This window comes from Podarcis tiliguerta, assembly GCF_965153285.1.
Source record: "Podarcis tiliguerta genome assembly, chromosome: 3".
Taxonomy (NCBI): Eukaryota; Metazoa; Chordata; class Lepidosauria; order Squamata; family Lacertidae; genus Podarcis; species Podarcis tiliguerta.
The window spans coordinates 83,191,438-83,209,928 of record NC_139536.1 but is presented as its reverse complement, the minus strand read 5'-3'; the positions used below and the strand labels follow the sequence as shown (position 1 = coordinate 83,209,928).

The 18,491-nt window shown below is 42.1% G+C and overlaps 1 protein-coding gene across 6 annotated transcripts in view; it reads left to right on the top strand.

Moving 5' to 3' along the window:
• Nucleotides 1-6,028: 6,028 nt before the first annotated feature.
• The window catches only part of COL19A1 (collagen type XIX alpha 1 chain), a 178,937-nt gene continuing 166,474 nt past the window's right edge, over nt 6,029-18,491 (top strand). Inside the window, exons 1-2 of one of the 6 annotated variants that reach the window (XM_083431525.1) lie at nt 6,029-6,325; nt 16,684-16,807. In XM_083431525.1, the coding sequence (XP_083287651.1) occupies nt 16,720-16,807 (88 nt within the window). In that variant the 5' untranslated portion in view covers nt 6,029-6,325; nt 16,684-16,719. Of the gene's footprint in view, nt 6,326-8,588; nt 8,641-9,038; nt 9,170-15,727; nt 15,814-16,683; nt 16,808-18,491 lie in introns of those variants that run through there. The other 5 variants (XM_083431524.1, XM_083431520.1, XM_083431522.1 and 2 more) reach the window with 5 other exon arrangements.

Below are 18,491 nucleotides of genomic sequence, written 5' to 3'. Positions count from 1 at the left end.
TACTTATGCTGCTAGTAATGAACATACGAATTTCTGTCAAAACCCGATTTGAGTTCTCTTCCAAAGTTGCGTGTACACTGAATCAACGACTTAATAAAATTAAAGAAGTTGAGGCGATTTTACATAGTCGTAATTCTAATCACACCAAAAGTGGACCCAAACAATCATGCTTACCTCTAAGATGACATGTGATACATGGGACTGTAAGAGTATATTAGTATACAAGTTCCTGGACTCCTCAAAATAGCCAGTAAATAGCCTTACTTGTGGCACAGAAGTACTGTGGGGGTAGACCAGTAGGTCAGTTTACAGCACGTGAACTCAGCAATGTTCAGATTTTCTCAGGCGTAGAGATTTTAATTCCAATGTAATTGAAGACCAAGAATGCCACTGAAATCAATTCTTTCATCCCAGACTAATACCAAAATATAAGATTGTATCACAAGCTGCACTGACTCTTGCCTTCCTCTAAGATAAGGTCTTTCAATTGTTTCAACTTATAAAAAAGATGTATAGCAGTGGAATGATGTTCAAGCCTCACATAGCTTTAGTCTGGTATGTTTTCTCCTAAGAATGATAGAAGAGCACAACTCCTATGCTCTGCCTCAACAGTTGGGGGCAGCAATGTTTTGGAATACCAGTTGCTGGAAACTGCAGAAGATGGTAGTGCTCTCAAGTCCTGCTTGTGGGTTTCCCACAAGCATCTAGTTGGCCAATGTGAGGACAGGATGCTGGGCTAGATGTGCCATTGGCCTGATCCAGCAGGCTCTTCTTATGTTTGACAGTAAAAGTGACACCAGCTCATATTTGCCACTTTCCCCCTTGGTGTGCATTGGCAGTTCCCTGCTCACAGTGAGCAAATTATTTATTTCCATTGAAACAGCCTAACGTGTCTGGATATCTGAATAAGTCTCTCTTTCTCTTTCTCTCTCTTGCATCCAAAGCAATGTGTTTCAGACTAAAACCCTTTCAATCTGCTCTCAGACCTGGACCCAGCACTGAAACAGCCTTGGATGCCTTTATTTGGGATAGAGTCGAGATGAGTGCTCTACCCTGTTGATTCTTCTTGACCTATTAGTGCCTTTCAGTGTTATTAACCATAATATTCTCCGAATTGGCTGGATGGGATAGGAGTTGGTGGCACTGTACTATGGTGGTTCCACTTCTTTCTGCAGGGCTGCAACTTGACAGCAGTGTTGGGGGCATTCTGCTCCATCTTGGCAGTAGGCTGTGGAGTTCTGCAAGGCTGTATCTTGGCACCCATGCTATTTAACATCAATATGAAACCACTGGAAGGTGTCATCTGGGGATTTGAAGAGCAGTGTTGCTCATGTGCTGATGACCAGCTTTATCTCCCCATGCCACCTGAATTGGGAAAAGGTATGCAGGTGCTAGACCTGTGTGTGAAGGTAGTGATGAGCTGGATAAGGGCCCATAAACTGAGGTCAAATCCTGAGAAGACAGAAACTTTGTGGGTAGATAGTTCCTGGGCCCAAGAATCAAGTAGATGGCTCGGTCTCTATAGGGTAACACCCCACCCCTTCAGGAATAGGTATGTGATTCCAAGGATAGTCCTAGACTCCCAGCTTGAGGCTTAGGTAGCTTCAGTGGAAAGGAGTATCTGTGCCTGGCTACAGCTAGCTTGACAGTTACAGCCATTCTTGAACCAGCTTAACCTGGATATAGTTAGTCTACGCTCTCATAGCCTCCTGAATGGAATACTGCAATGTGTTTTACATTGGGGCTGCTCTGAAGACATCATGGAAACTGCAGCTGTTGATTTAGTCTGAGACAATGAGGTGGGATCATATTACACAAATCAAGAAAGGAAGGCACTGGTTGGTGGTGACCTACTGGGCCCAATTCAAGCTGGCAGGACTAGTGTACAGAGCCATGAACATCTTTGTACCGATGTCTATGGCCTGGAAGCCATGACAGGAAATAGGGTCTTCCCAGTTATGACACCCAGGATCTCCAATTCACATCCTATTGACATCAGTCTGTCTTCCACACTATTCTAATTCAGATGAAAACTGAAGATCTATTTAATTCTGTAGACCTCTGGAACATAAAAAGATGGCTCCGCTGATTTAATCTTATCTCTAACTATGTTACTGCTGACCATGTTAGTTAGGATTGTGATGGAAAAGTTGTTTTTTGTGTTTATTTTGCTGCTTGTTGTTAGTCACCCTGGGCTCCTGTGTGAGGAAGGGTGTAATATGAATGAATGTTTGTTGATGTTGTTTATTATGTTGCATGTTTGATTCTAATAAAAGGCAACAATCAGCCTCATCAGCTCCAACATAAATTCTATGAATACTGAGTGTTGGCTAAATTTGGTTTTATTTGTGTTCAAGAAGGGAGACAACAGCATGATAATTGTATTTAAAATTTGTCTGCCTTTACTGAGAAAACAGACCATGTGTGATTCGACACATGTTTAATTCAAGCTATTTTAGCAATGTAACATAATAGAAGAAAGTAATTTGGTACTGAAATAATATGTTTTGTTCTGTCAAGCTACTTTTCTTATTTTCAATGTAAATTTTTAAACCAACAACAGCAAATACTGCAAATGGAAGCCCAAAACAAACTCAACTGATCTAAAATGTCAACATCTAAAGTAGTTTTTGTTTTTTCTCATCCCAGCTTTTCCTGCTGTTAGTATTCACTTTTGAACCATTCCGACATTCATTGCCATTCATAAACAGATTGTATGTTGCTCCTTGTTAATGTTTGGTCTGTGGCGTGCTAAGCAAGATACATATTCCATTTCTCATCACATTGCAATTTGTAACCATTGTAGGAGGGGTCATCTATAATTTCCTGCAGTAAGTATGTCATGTGTTTGTTGTTGTTGTTGAACATAGAAACAATCTCTTTAAAAGCAGAACTAACACAAACAGCATCTGTGAGGATGTGGTCACAAGCAATACTCTGGTTCATCAAACGATGCCACTCAAAGAATGCACATACAAGGGTCCTTATGGATAAACAACAGTAGAGGCTGATGGGGAGGGTTTCACTTGGAATAGCTATACACAACTTTATTCCTGTTACTATGGTCCAAACTAGATGTGGCACACAGTCATGTGTATCTTTTCCACTGACTTCTAAAAACAAAAATAGCCTGGCCAGGTGCTGGTAAATTTAAGAGAAAGAAAATCGGAGAGTGGGGTGGTTGCTTATCACCCACTGACGGCTGCCATTTTTCGATTAAAAAAATCACTATTCTCAAGCACAATGCTTAGATCTTACAACAGGTCCTGGGCACTGCTTATTTTTAAATCTAGGACCACCACTTGGTTGATGATAGGCTGATTCAAGCAAAATCATCCACTGTATCTGTGGCTCTTGGATGCTTCCAGGCAGTTGCTATCTTTGGGTGGGATTCAGTGATATATTGGCAAGCCCATGTTGCAGAATTAAAAGCTGGCTGAAGTCAGAACGGTTTGCTGCAATATCATATAACCTCCCCACAAGCAAATTAGGGTGAATGCTCATTAAAGAGGTCTCCTGGAAGCAAATGCTATGTCTTTTTCAAGTCTTAACATTTTTGTTTACCAAGCGAGTTCTCTTTCACAGTTACCTGTTCCATCTCAGGATAGCTGAGGTCAATTATTTCTCCTACTGTTGTTATGACATTCTGTAGGGTTAGTTGCCTCTCCAATTCCTACTTGCCTTTCAAAATCATTATCAGATGGGGGGGGGGGCATGCTTTTAAGAAGCTAGAATTGGAGAAGGTTGAGAAGGGCTTCCAGCATTTGAGGAGTGGGAATTAGTATATTGCTTTCTGCTTTTCTCTTCCCTATAATGAATGCACAATGGTAGGTCTTGGGACCACCTATGCTGGAATAATGACTCACTCCCAAGTCTTGTACCCTCTGAAACAGACTTTGGAAGCTGTCTCTTCTTTTCTCCCTGATAGAACTCCCTGTAGTAATCTCTTTCTTTCCTCCTGCTCACCTAGCAGTTTCATATTCAACAGGTAACACACAAACAGGTATAGAGGATGACATCATCCCATATAGATCTCCATCATACCTAATTTGGCTGACTATCATGGGTGGTAGTCCACCAATAGCATTAAGTCTTGTAGCTCTATGCAAAACATTATAACTACCTATGAGAGCTGATGAAGCAAAAGTGGTTATGAGAACGAGCTATGAAGCAGGGAATCCCTGGTTCAAATCTCACCTCTGCTGTGAACTCACCGGATAACCTCAAATAATCCACACTCTTTTCAGTCTCAGCCCCCAATCTCAATCTGCAAAACTGAGATTATAATACTTACTTACCTTACCGGGTTGCTTTGTAAGAATTACAATACAATCTGTTTGAAGGAATACTCAAAAGTTCTAGTAATTATTACTACAGTGGTACCTCGAGTTACAGACACTTCAGGTGACAATCACTTCAGGTTACAGACTCCGCTAACCCAGAAATAGTACCTCAGGTTAAGAACTTTGCTTCAGGATGAGAACAGAAATTGTGTGGTGGCGGCGTGGTGGCAGCGGGAGGCCCCATTAGCTAAAGTGGTGCTTCAGGTTAAGAACAGTTTCAGGTTAAGAACGGACCTCCAGAACGAATTAAGTTCTTAACCCAAGGTACCACTGTACTAGAAAGAGAGAGAAAATTCATTGGAGTGTTGGCATGGTCATCAAGAGGGGGGGGGGGGGACAAAAACAAACCCCCACCCCTATTTTTGTGTGTTCACTTCTGCATATGTTTTAAAGACTGTCGCAAGGCAAATCTAAAAAAAATTACTATAAACACCAACAACTCGGAAACACTTGCCTGCGAGCACTCCAATTGGAGAACAGCCTTTACCAAAGGTGTCATGAGTTTTGAAGACACTCGAACTCAGGATGCAAGGGAGAAACGTGCTAAGAGGAAGGCACGCTTGGCAAATCCACAGTGTGATCAACTCCCGCCCGGAAATCAATGTCCCCGCTGTGGAAGGACGTGTGGATCTAGAATTGGCCACCACAGTCACTTATGGGCTCATTGTTAAAACCGTGTTTATGGAAGACAATCTTACTCGGCTACGAGTGATCACCAAAGAGAAGAAGGGAAGAAGAGAGATCATTGGTGGGGCTTTTCTTGTAAATAACACAAGCCCCCTCAAAAAGAAGGGTCCCTGCCCCAAAGAGCTAACAACCTAAATTGCAGATTTCAGCATTGTGTGAAAGATAAGAAAAGATGTGTAGTTAAAGTGTGGTGCTGATCATGGCAAGGTTGCCGGTTTGATCCCCATATAGGACAGCTGCATATTCCTGCATTGATGCAGGTTGGACTAGATGATCCGCAGGGTCCCTTCCAACTCTACAATTCTAAATGGGCAGAGGGGAGTCAAAGGTAGCTGGTGCTTGTTTGGAGGAAAGGATTATGTTAAAAGCACAGGAGAGGGTGGTGAAGGTGGAGCGGGGTGAGCTTGAAGACAAAATTTATTTAAATATGTGCAGACAGCATGTGTGAAGAGCCTGCCCTCCCTTCTCCCTAAGTTTGTGCTGCAGTCATTCCCTTTTTCTCGCTATCCTTTTATCCTCTAGATAAATCCTTAAAGGCAGTGCTAGAAACTGTCATGAGAACACTCCCAGGGCCCAAGCAAGCACAGTTTAGCATATTCAAGGGAGAATTAGCAGGAAGGCTGAGTGTCACACAGGGTTTTTTTTAATCACAGACAGCTGATATTACAGTGTAAGAACACCCTTGCTTTATATACGATGAGCTTTAAAAAAAAAAAGGCAAATCAAACAGCAGCCATCCACTATTCTCTGCAGCATCGGTGCCATAAATAGGTGCATTCCCATGGTTGGTTGATTTTAAATTTATGATAAAGTATATAAAATTAATGAGATGTGGCTACACTTAACATGCTGGGGGAGCGGAATCTACTCCCCTGCTGTTGTGCTCGTATCATGTACAGTACTTCAGAGTCGGTGCGCTGAAACCAGACACCCCTTTCATTCATGCAGTCAAACCCCAGGCAGTCTTATCTGTGACACAGCTTTAGACAATCCATACCTAACCCTTTTAATATTATTACCAGATTTGCATTGCAACCTCTTAAGCATGTGTTCCCTCTCTCGCTCGCTCGCTCTCTTTTTGCAAAAACTGGTGCCAGAGCTGGGGGCTGTCCTGCCGTACAGTTGTATTCTCTCTGTGTGCTTGCTGAGTGGGAGGGTCACACCGTGTGAGACTAATAAGGACAGAGCTGCGTCCCCTTCTCCCACTCTTTAGAGACTCCAGCAACTCCTCGGCAACTACAGCAGCTTTGTACAGGCATTTGCTGCGCTTCTGGGGAGGGGGAACTTAATCAAAGGTAAGAGCCTCTTGTTTGCGATCAGCTGATTTACACCCAGTATACACTGCAAAGTACCGTGTGCTCTGCTTGGTTGGTTTGCTCTGGTTTTGACAGTGTCACAACTGAGCCCTCTATATAAATGGTATTATAGATTGTGCGCTGGTATATCAATAGCTGTCATTCTGTGCTTGTTACACTGTGCAGTCTGTGTAGCTGTGTGATGGGAAAACAGGTACTTTTTTCCCTTTTTCTTTTTGCACGGATACGCTGGTTTTAAATGAATGCCCTGTTCCATATGGCACAGGGAACAGTTTAAAGCACATGCAAGGCTTAACATGTACAAACTGATGCAGTGATAATGAAGCTTGTGGGTATATTTTGTTCAATGCCTATATACCAAAGGAAATAACTGTGAGGGTGTGGGTGCGTTGCTCTGTCTTCTAGGGGCCGTTGCACTAAATTGCGTGTGTATATTGTGAAGGAAAAGAAAGTCATAGTGGGATGCTGAAATTCTAAAGCAGCACAGCTCCCATGAGGAACTATAGTGCTTCTGCTTTTTGCTGGATTCTATTTCTCTCTCTTGCTGTCGGGGATATTTTGTTTCGTAATATTGCTAGAGATCCTGCATTTGGGACCAAGAGAATGTTGTCCCCTCCCAGGTACACACCTGAGTAAGCAGAATGGTAGAGCATAACCCCCTATAAATGAACCCCTCTTCTCCAAACACACACACACACACACTGAACAAGGATGCTATTCAATTCCCTATTTAGTCGCATTCTGAGGTAGGATGGTTTCTTTCCATATCTGTACAATTTCCGATTATTTAAATATTATACTGCTGTCATACAGAATCCCATAAGCAACCGGGGCATGTTGTAGCCGAAGTTAACAGCTTTTAAGTCCCATTAATTGGAACGGAAGAGATGTTAGGCACATGCTTAAGTGCCCCACTAAAATGGATGCAACACAGAGGTGCTCCATATTTATTTGCTTTTTTAATTAGCTAAGGGGGGGGGGAAGCATGTTAAAAGTCTTGATTAAGAACCACTTTGTGGGTTCCAAGGTATGGCACTCTCAGTCTCCCCCTTTCTACCACACTGCATAAACTTCTAAAAATGAAATATAAATATTTCCCTGTGCGGGTTCCAGATGTGGTTAAGGGTGGTGCATTTCCTTTGCTGGTGGTGAGGTGCTTAGGTTGGTTCCATTGTGACCGTTATGTGATGTGGTGGAAAACGGATAACGGAATGCCCTCGTGCTTTTGCTTAGACCACTGTCACTCATAATGAGCAACGCTAAACTCTGGTCGCATTACACACCACACATTTAAAGCACCTATCCCCTCCAAAGACTTCTGGGAATTGTAGTTTAAGTGTGCTGGGAACTGTAGATCTGTGAGGGGCAAGTACAGTTCCCATACGGCAGTGGTGTCCAAACTTTTTTCAAAGAGGGCCAGATTTGATGAAGTGAAGGGCTGTGAGGGCCGACCAATGGGCCAACCATAGTTGTTGACCTTTTTTAGGATTGAAGTCGCTCAGCTTTTTTAGGATTTTACCCCAGGAAATAGACTGCCGCAGGGGCCGGATTAAACCAACTGGCAGGCCCCTGAGACGGATTTTGGACATGCCTGCCATAGGGGAAAGTAATATGTTTTAAATATATGAATACACCATGAAATGCATTGCTTATTAAGAACAAAGTAACTTTTGAAAGCAATAACAATTCCCCCTACCCTCCCATCTTACAGCCTGCCTCACTTTGTTAATCCTCACTACAGATCTGATCTAGTCCACTGGGGGAACTGTCTTCAGTTCTGAAGTTTTCTCTCAAGAGTGGCTTCTCTTATATTTTAAAATCAGGGTGGCTTTGGGCATGCACTTACATTGAACCATTGTTTTGCTTGCTTCCCGTCATGCTTAAAGCAAACAAACCTGTGAACTGCATATTTCTAAGGGTTCCTAAATCAATCACTCGGTTGCCAGAATAAGCACACACACCTCACACTTTTCTGACATGGCAAGTTCATGGCTGGAAGCGCCCTGAGTTTGGACCACGTGTGCTCACTTTGTGACATTCAAAGGGCTCTGATGAGAGCATTAGAGGATGCCATTTCCCAATGGAAAAGGTGTTAGGTGTTGTTAATCAGGATGTGAAAGGCTTAAAATAGAAATGCCAAAGCCCCATTAGCCTTTGAAAGCAGGGGAGCAGCCACAATAAGCAGCATTGGCTTCACACTCTGATGTGACTTGCATCTAAGGCTGCCATATTTTTTTACTAGCCTTGCTCCTGTGCTTCAATCAAAATCCTTTGCTCCTAACAAACATTAGCAGGTAAGGACTTTTCTGATATGAGGATAAATAGAGCCGTCTGGAAAGCTGTACAAATAATAAACAGGCTGTGGCAAAAAGGCCTTAACTGTACCTGCTGCCAGCTGAAGAGTTGGAGGAAACTACTGCCTGCAATAGCAAAATCAGGCAGTAAAAGCCTGAGGGGGTTAAAGAGGACTGTACCACTTCACAGGCAGCAGGGGAGCGTTGCAATCTTTAGCTGCTTCCTCATGTAAAAATTACCTCCAATTAAGTATATACTACACCAGGCTAGTCTATTCCCAGAGTTGCTGGCTGTCTCCTTGCTAAAGTTGTTTCCCCGCCCCCAGAGGGAGCAGGTTAAACACAGAACAATATTTAAAAATGGGATCCCCCCCTTCCAAATTCCCACAGGTTGAAGTGATACATTCCATTCACTCTTTCTTGCCCTCATTACTACTTGTCTGCTGCATATGTAGACTAGGCCTAGGTGAGCTTTTCTTGCACAGGCAGGCAAGGAAGTAGGTCGTACGTGACATCCTCCTCTCTAAAGGTAATTGATATTTTCTTCTCCAGGCAAGGGTTTTCTGAGAGGAGTCGCTCTTTCACATATGTGTGTGTGGGCTAAGCACCTAAAATTGCTTTGGAGTGAGGTTGAGAGGAAGCACAGGTAAAGGTCCATTATATGTGCTTGGTGGTCCCTTCTCAGGTGTGTATGTATGAAAGAAAGGCTCAAGTATTCTCCAGTGTGCTATAGAAATCTCAGGTAATGGATCTGTTACATGAAGGAAATGCGCAAGCGGTCTAAAGTGGTCCAGCTTTTAAGGTTGGCTAATACCTCCTAGTTTACGATACTCAATGCTTATTTGCCAGGAATGCTTAACTGCCAGGAAACTCTGGGTAGGTGCTCAAGTACGTGAACAAGCCCACCTGCCCGCCGTGGCTCGGCCTGTTCTGAAGCGAGTTCCAAGCTTGGGCAGAGAGAGAAGCTGGGCTATGGAGCATTTTTTTCCAATCCAATTTTGGAAGACGGAAGGGTGGTGGGAATGGGCAGTGCATAGACACTGGCTTGAGGGTTGCACTGCACGGGAAAGGAAGGTGAGAAATCAGCAGGAATCTCTATGCCTAATACTTCCCAGCTAAGAATGAATGCAGCCAGCAAGAAAATAGCCATTGAAATCTGTTTCTAGTGGTAGGATTCAGCTCTGGAATTAAGGGGTGAAAGTAAACAGGAATGCAAGTTCATTCCATAAATCATCTACTTTTAACAGCTGTGTGACATGGAACCAGAAATTCAACCGGTGAGGTTCTTCCATCGCTCTGGCATGAAGATGCTGTAATGCAAGATTTACCTACTGATTTTTTTCTTAACACAGTTATTGAAAACAAAGGAACCTAGCTTGAAAAAGGTTGACAGCCATGCTCATGTGTGAGCAATCACACAGGTACCTCCCACGCAGATTAGGTGGCAGGAATTATAGGATGCATTTTGAAACTATTGGTTAGGTGTGGCCTCTAGTACACTTTCTTTTAGAAATTAAGCTTCAGAATGGCAGTGGACTAATGCCCTGTGAGTTCTGCATGCACACTTCTTCCTGAAGGTGGGCAGATGATAATTTAAGCAAGCCTGGCCAAAGCAGCTTGCAAGAAATAGCAATTGAAATGCATTAGAAAAAGGAGCGGCACTGCCTTGGGTCAATAAAAACAATCAGTATCTGCAAGTGGGTTTTCCAGACAAGTGATGTGACTGCTTTTGTTGTCCTTATCAAGTACAATAACTTGTGTGAATAAAGATGGAGCCACACAGATGTCCTTCCCAGTTTCTTCTGCTCAGTTATGCAAGGAATGCTTGCAGGCCCCTTGTAATGGATAGCCACATGAAAGTCAGGGTTGCCATTGAGTTTAGCACACCCAGTCAATATCAGCAAGCCCTTGGAGAACAAAACAAATCCCAAGATCACCAGGAATGAGCCAGGAGTTTGGAACCAGGAGTTTGGAATAAGAAGGTCTCTGCCTGTGCATGTGGAGGGTCTTCATCCCGTCTCAACCATAGATACACCAGCATGTCCAAATAAGGGTAAGTCCCTCAAAGGGGTATAGCAGGGATGGGATAGGGGGAAACTTACCCCTATTCAAAACTCCTTTCAGATCACTCATGTGACTAGCAACCTAGCGGACATTACACTGGCAAAAAGAACGGTCTAAGTCAAACTCTATTTTAAAAGCTTGTTTTACCGCTGCTAAGCTTGGGCTGCCTCAGCTGGCAATATCTTTGCTTCCCAATAGAGTTTTAAATAAGGGTAGTTTAGGTAAAGGGACCCCTGACCGTTAGGTCCAGTCGTGGACGACTCTAGGGTTGCAGCACTCATCTCGCTTTACTGACCGAGGGAGCCGGCGTACAGCTTCCAGGTCATGTGGCCAGCATGAATAAGCCACTTCTGGTGAACCAGAGCAGCGCACAGAAACACAGTTTACCTTCCCGTTGGAGCAGTACCTATTTATCTACTTGTACTGTGTGCTTTTGAACTGCTAGGTTGACAGGAGCAGGGATCGAGCAACGGGAGCTCATCCTGTTGGGGGATTCAAACCGCCGACCTGATTGGCAAATCCTAGGCTCTGTGGTTTAGACCACAGCGCCACCTGCATCCCTCTTAAGGGTAGTTTACCCCGGTATGAATTACCCTGGCTTCCTGTAGCTTGGATTGCTGTGCCTATGTTGTATCCAATAGTCCTACTTGTACTCATTGAAATTAATTGAGATGTCTAACTTAGGGCCACTGATATTAATGGACCTACTATGAGTAAGACTAGCATTGGCTATAACCCTCAATAATGCCTTAAATTCAAGCTTGCAGGAATCATAGAGGGGGCAAGGATAGGTTGAAATGAAACATACAAACAGAAACACCGAGGACCTACAATGTAAGATACTGTGGGAAAGGTGGGACGATTTCCAATTTTTAATGTGCATGACACTTATTTTTAAAATATATACACACACAAATACATCATTTATTTAAAATGTTTATACCTGGCTTGTGCAACGAAAAACATCTCTATCTATAGATATGATGCAAACTAGTACAGAAAGCTAAGGCTGCGTACCCATTACTGTTTGTTTGCTCCAGTGTGTGTGCACCAATGGCGTTTGACATCAAGTACGCATGACATTAGCCACAACCCATGTCTATCATGTAGTTCTTTGAAAAGTACTGCTGCTGAACGGATGCATTTTTCCTCAAACGAGCTTCCACATGTTTTGAAAATAGAAACGCGTGTTCTCTCTGCAGTTAAGCTGAGGTGAGACAACTCAGATGGCCATGCATGCACAGATGACAGCTTCATGAATATGGCTTTGGGGGGTTGGGGGGAAACTGAACAGGTAATGTGCATCAGGTAAAGACATCCCTGCTCTCTCTAGTGGATAGCAACGTGCCAATGTGATTTGCAAATGTGACTTGCAGTACACCTAACTGTATTTTAAGCCATTAATGTGTACGTAGCCTAAGATCTGCAGATTGCCAGAAAGGTTTTCAGAACTTGAGATTCATTGCCTCTTAGGGTCATACTACACATTATGCCTGGAGAATATAATTTATTTCCCTACACTTTTTTGGTTTTTGTTTTGTTTTGTTTTACTGAAATGCAGCAACAAGGCTGCACAGATGAAGGGATTTTAAAAAAATTGTTTGTTCCTGTACTGTTTGTTTCCCCTTCTGGGCAATATACAAAGTGAGCTTTTGATCAGGAAAATAGGGCTGGAATGAAAGGTTAAAGACCCAGACACCCTTGTTTCCCTTCCCTGCTGTTCTGTCCAAATTGGCAGGCCCCACCTTTCAGGTAAAAAAAAGTTGGGAGATTAAAGAGTGCTCACTTTCTATAATGTGTCATTTTGGTCCTTAGAATTCCAATAAATCCACCTTTAAAAAATGATATTTTTATTTATTTATTTTCTCAAAGAAGCAATATGTCAACCAAACTGAAAGAAAACATAAATCCAAAACCCAGCTTCTGAGTCAGCTATAGAGGCTTCCCACAGGATCTTCTAATGACATTCCATCAAATCATACAAATACAGACAGATTTATTTCCTGCATGTAACCAGAAAAGAAAAACCAAGAAATGGAATAAGGCTTAAGCTGTTTGCAGAATCTTAAACTGGTTTTTGTATTTTATGCATCTATGATTCCCATGTAATATTTTTGGCTAAAACGTACATTCAGTTGAAAAATGCACTTAAATAGTGTGCAAGAGTCTGAAAGTTGTGTTGAGTGTCATGTGTGAAAAATGCTTTCCAACTCCTTGAGAAAGGCAATAGAATTTAGGCATATGCTGCTAGAATCCATTTATCCAAATGAGATTCAAGCACGATTTTGCCATCTCTCAACTACCTTCCTTTTTGTTTTTTAGTGAGTCTGACTTTAGTGAGAATCAACCACAGCCTCTTCTTGCTGTTGGCCTTATAAAGGCATCATTAACGTGAACACAACATATAGATGGTACCAATGGATCTGAAGTAGGAGCAGCCTATATTACCCCACTGAGGGCCAAATGGGAAGATACTGCTGCATGCCACCCAATCTCTGAGCAGTGCGAGATTCCACAAGGCCATATCTATTGGCCTTCAGCTTTCATCATTGCCCACTGCAAACTGGAAGTCCCCTCTGGCATTGTCTTCTGCTAACCAGCCAGAGCGCAGCACCGGGCTAATAGTCTTAGACTTGCTGATGGCTTCTCTCTGTGTCTTTTATTAGGTCAGTGACTCGGCCATCGATAACCTATGGATGGTTCCTCTTGGTAGCTTCTCTGCCAGGCAGTTTACGGGACAAGGATAGCTGAGTGCAGCAATTTAAAGTCTAACCCTCTTTAACCCTCTTAAGCAGTGATAAATTCTAACATTTACTAGATCGAGGAATTTAGGGGGATCTGTGCCCTCCCCACGTACTCCTAACAATACATTAACTCAGTGGCTTTCAACCAGTGTGCCGTGGTTGAAGGATGGTCAGGGGTGCCATGGGCAACACTGGCCTCTGTCCCTCTTTCCTTCCCTCCCTGCTCTGATGTCCTCTTGTTTATTGTAGCAGCCCTGGCTATAAGCTCCACAGGCGAATGGTGCCTCTGGGAGGCACCTCTCTTTGGGGTGGGGGGACAGCTCAGAGATCAAGGACGGCAGCGGCACCTGTCCGGAGGACTCCCAAGGAAAGGGGAGAGGAGTTTGAGGGAACACTCCACAAGGGAAGGTGTTTGAAAAAGGGCGAGATGCTGCCAGCTCAGTAGGCAAGTGGTGACATAACTGGGCTCCTGGTTATGGGAGCCGTAGACTCAAAAAGAGTGAAAACCTCTGCATTAACTCTTTCACTATTAAATGCAGTTTAAAGAAAAAGACAGATTGCCAGTGTAGGGGCCCTGATCTAGATTGGGATTCTAGCACAAGGACAATGGGGTTTTGACCCTCCTACCCCACTGTGATCCTGACCTAGATTGGGGGACCCTTGTCAGCAATTCCCATAGGTTGAAGTTGAAAGTTGAAGTCCGTCCCCCCCCCCCATGCAAATTGTTGGTGTACCACCATAACCCCGGATCGGAATAGGTATCATAGCGGGGAGGAAAGGGTTAGGTCTGTGTATATTCTTCCCCCATTCTATTGTCTTTATCTGGATGGGGTCTTCCATGCTTCACATTCATGTGGAAAAAAATACTACACTTACTGCATAGTTTGACCTGGACTCTTTTTCATATACAGTAAATAAATAATCATCCTTATTTGGATTTTTTTTGCATTTTACTATATTCATTTTACTATATTCTGTTAAAGTCTGAATTCTCTTTTCATTATAAGTGATTTAGAAGAAATGATTGATTGTGTATAGATGACAAAAAATATTTTGTTGTATACATTCAATTCTTCTTTTATGCAGTCCAAAATGGAACTGTCCTTTCCCCCTCATTTACATATTTTCTGAGACATGAAAGCTGCTGAAAAAGAAAAAAGGAAAAGAAATCTAGATATAGGAATGATACATCAGTATGAGATTGTGACTGCTCCACTCATCCTGCTCATAGAGAGTGCATGTAGTTTAACTTTAAGTATCATAGGCTAAAAATAATCAAAAATAAAAATGCTAATCAGCTATTACTAACACATGATAATTTGGTGGTCTTTTGACCAATATATTCGACCTTAGCATAGCTGAAAACCTATTACTCAACAATCTAAAAAAGTAGCTGAGAAGTACTCTTCATTGTCTTCTTATAAGTCTAAAATTAGCCTGCAAACACCCTTTGTGTGTGTGCGCGCGCTTGCTTTTTTCACACTAATAAATGATACACATTGTACTTGACTGATGACTCTTCTCTCTCTTCACAACTGTTTGTGATTTTTGCAGAAGTGAGAGGAAGTATAGTTCAGGGATGGAAAATTGAAAACGAAGTTCACCTCAGTTGTGTTACCATCAATCACAGGCTATTTCAGTAAGCAAAGTTACAGAGAGCCTGCATAAATAACATGCAGTCAATACATATCAAATTTTAAAACATTTCTAGCAGTCATTGGTCAGCACAACATAAAATTATTTTCTGCTCCCAAATGGCAAAAATAAAATGCCTGTGAAACAGAAATTATCCAAAGGCAACAATAGAAAGAGGTACAACCTATGACTCTAGGGCTGGCCCCAGACATCTGGCTGCCTGAGAAGCAAAAGTCACTCCTTCCCAACCTTGGTACCCAAGACCAGTCAAGTTATTTTTGCAACTGTGGCAGAAAGTGCTACAGCTACCCCATCTCGGCCTCTGCAGATAGCAAGTTGTTAGTTACTTAATTTATTATTATTCTATCTTTTTATGACCCCAAAATCAGCTGCTTGAGGTGACTGCTTCACCCTGCCTAATGAGAGGACCAGAACTGGCTCCTCAGAGCAGCAGTTATACTCAACATGGGCTTCTCAACAACTAGAAATTGTCTATATTTCCCTGGCAGAATAATGAACTAAGGATTTACTATACAGTCTTGGATGTGTGTTACAAAATTAGTATTGGTCATCAGGGATGCTCATGGAAAGTACACAAACAGCTGGTTTCCAATTTTAGATTTGGACCGTAATTAGCTGGTAGCAGGGAATTATCCAACCAATTATGTTACAACACATCTCAATTCGGAAGTAAGACCCACTGAATTTAGTCAATGAGATTTACCCCCAGGTGAGTACGTATGTATAGTACTACATTAATGGCTCAACAGTCTATACGCCTCTTTTCCCCTTATAACTCATGCGTATGTTGCTACATTTGTTTGTGTGTATGTACGTGTGTACCAGTATGCATATGTATCTAAAAAGGGAATATTTAGAAGATTCATAGTTATGTAGGTTTTATATTAACTGGCAGCAATGTAGTTAAAGGGTTTGATAAGTATAGAGAGGAAGGTTGCTTCGTTGATGTGATTTATTTTAGACTTCACAAAAAATATGATTAATTTTAAATATAGGGGGAAGCTTCTCAAGTACTAGTCCCTTAACCCATGAAACAAAAGTGTATGGGTGAAATCATGTGCAAATTCCTGAGACCCACAGAGGAAGACGGAGCAGCATTTCATCAGCCCTCCATCCTGTCTAGATATAGCTCCAGCTGAGAACTTCTGCTATGTACATGAAACTAAATTATCCTATACTTTTACGCAACTAATTGTATTTCTTGTAGGTGGCCTTGTGAGGGTTTTGCCTTGAAAGGCAGCATATAATTACTAATAATAAAATAAACAATCTGAACCTGAGTCCACTGATTTCAATGAACTCAGGCATGCCTAACAATTTTCAGTGGAAGAAGTAGAGTGGCTTTAAATGAAATTTGTAAGTCCCAACTTCCCCCACATTTTAGCCAAATCATGCTCCACATAACCTTAAAACAGAACCTGTCACAGCAGATAAGCAAGGTCAAGTCTTCTTTGGCCCCTTGTAATTTGAGCACTGGTGTCTAAATCTGGATATGTCTAGGCTGGACATCCACAAGGCAACCTGCTTGACCACAGTGGAATCATAAGAGTGTTTTTAATCATGAATGTTTTCATTTCAGATTTCTGGTCATTTGTTCACATGTGTTCAAGAGGAGATGAAGGCAATTGGATCTTGCATAATTTGGCTTGGGTTGGCCATCCTTCTTCCAGTCTCTCATTCTATAGCAGTCACTGATAAAACAGGTATTTCTTTATTCCTCTTCCTTTCTAATCAGGCACAGAAACTTTGTCAGGGTGATATTGATGCTTTTGAGAGAATAGTCCAGTTGTTTGCAAAGTATAGAGGCACAGAAGGCTTTTCGAGATGTTCAACAGGGCAGGTACAGCTATGTGGAAAGTTGTACTCTCTGCATAATAAAACCACCACATGGAAAGTGCATGTACAACGAAATGCACGGAGGGTTAATGGAGCTTTGGAAGCTAATCTGGAAAGTATTTAATTAAACTTCTCTATTAAAAGATGTTTCCACCCCAAGGTATCTAACAGCAATATTTCCATTTCCTGTCCACTCACAGGAGTCTACATTTGGAATGAGCTTGCAATCGTTTACAGTTATGTTGTGCTGCTACTGATACTTCCTCATTTTCTTAAGTTACATATTGAAAAAGAACCCAGCCCTGGGCTTTGAAACAGAGCACAGTCATGAGTGCAGTTTGGTTTGCTTGGTTCTGTATGTCCTGCACCATGATCCTGACGATACTTAGATGGGAATGTCATATTGCTTTTAATGGAATTTTCTTCCATGCAATTGTGAATGAGATTGGCAATTTAAATCAGTGAATGTAAGGACATGAATGGGCCTGTTCTTCAAAGAAGCAAATGTGCTTAGGAACCTCACTAGCCTTTCTCTGGATCAGTGCTTGTCTGATAATTTGTATGTGCTATGACAAAAAAAAAAAAAAAGGTTCCTAGGAAAAGTTATATAAGGTGAAGAAGAAACACTTTTCACCAGTACTTTGTAACTTCTGCTGCGTTGCTATTTTTTCCTTCCATCTGTTTGATTTTTTTCCCTTGCAAAAAACACATATAAACCTGCTGCCCTTCCACTTATACATCTCTCTGCCGCTGCTCACCTTGGCCCTCACAAAACTTTTGGACCATCTGCCTCTTAAAATCATCAAGATAGTTGTCATCTTCTGAGGATTAAATCAGTTTTTGTAATTGCAGAAATAGCTGGTTTAGTTGTATTTCATTGAATGTTGACCTGGCAGTTTCTGAGGACTGGCCATAGACTGCATTCGTATTTTGATAGTTCACTGGTGCTCAGTCTGCAACACCAGGTGGGATGATTCAGAATGACCCCAGAGAGGGCACATCCACACTTGCACCATGATTTCAAGTGACAAGTCCAATGGGGCTTTTTGTTTTGGTTCTGCTGCTTTCTCCAGGAAAACCTGCTGTTTACTGCTGAATGAGAACAAACATCAATCGGCTTTTCTTCAGATTGACCTATGACTTTAAATCACGGGATGAACAAAAGTGTAGCTGGGTCCTAAGACATCTACATCAAATGTTGTAGGAGAGACTCTTACTGATTTACATGTGGACAAAATAACACCACTTTTTGAATAGAAAAATGAAATGGGATTGATTTTCAGATTGCAACATTGTTCATATAACCCATACAAAAAGGTGGAAGGTATGAGCTATCCCATCGAAATGCTAAAACAATTATATTTTAGAATTATTTTTCTTAGACCAGCAGGAGTCCAATGTTAAGCGGAACCTCCAAGCATCTTGAAATACCAGTAATAAGTGCTAAGTGATTACAAATGTGCTGAAGGGTAGCAAGAACTGTGGATAAGCAAACCTTGCATTACAGTCTCTTTCCTAAACTCTTAAGGCAGCAAAACCTCCTCAAGACTC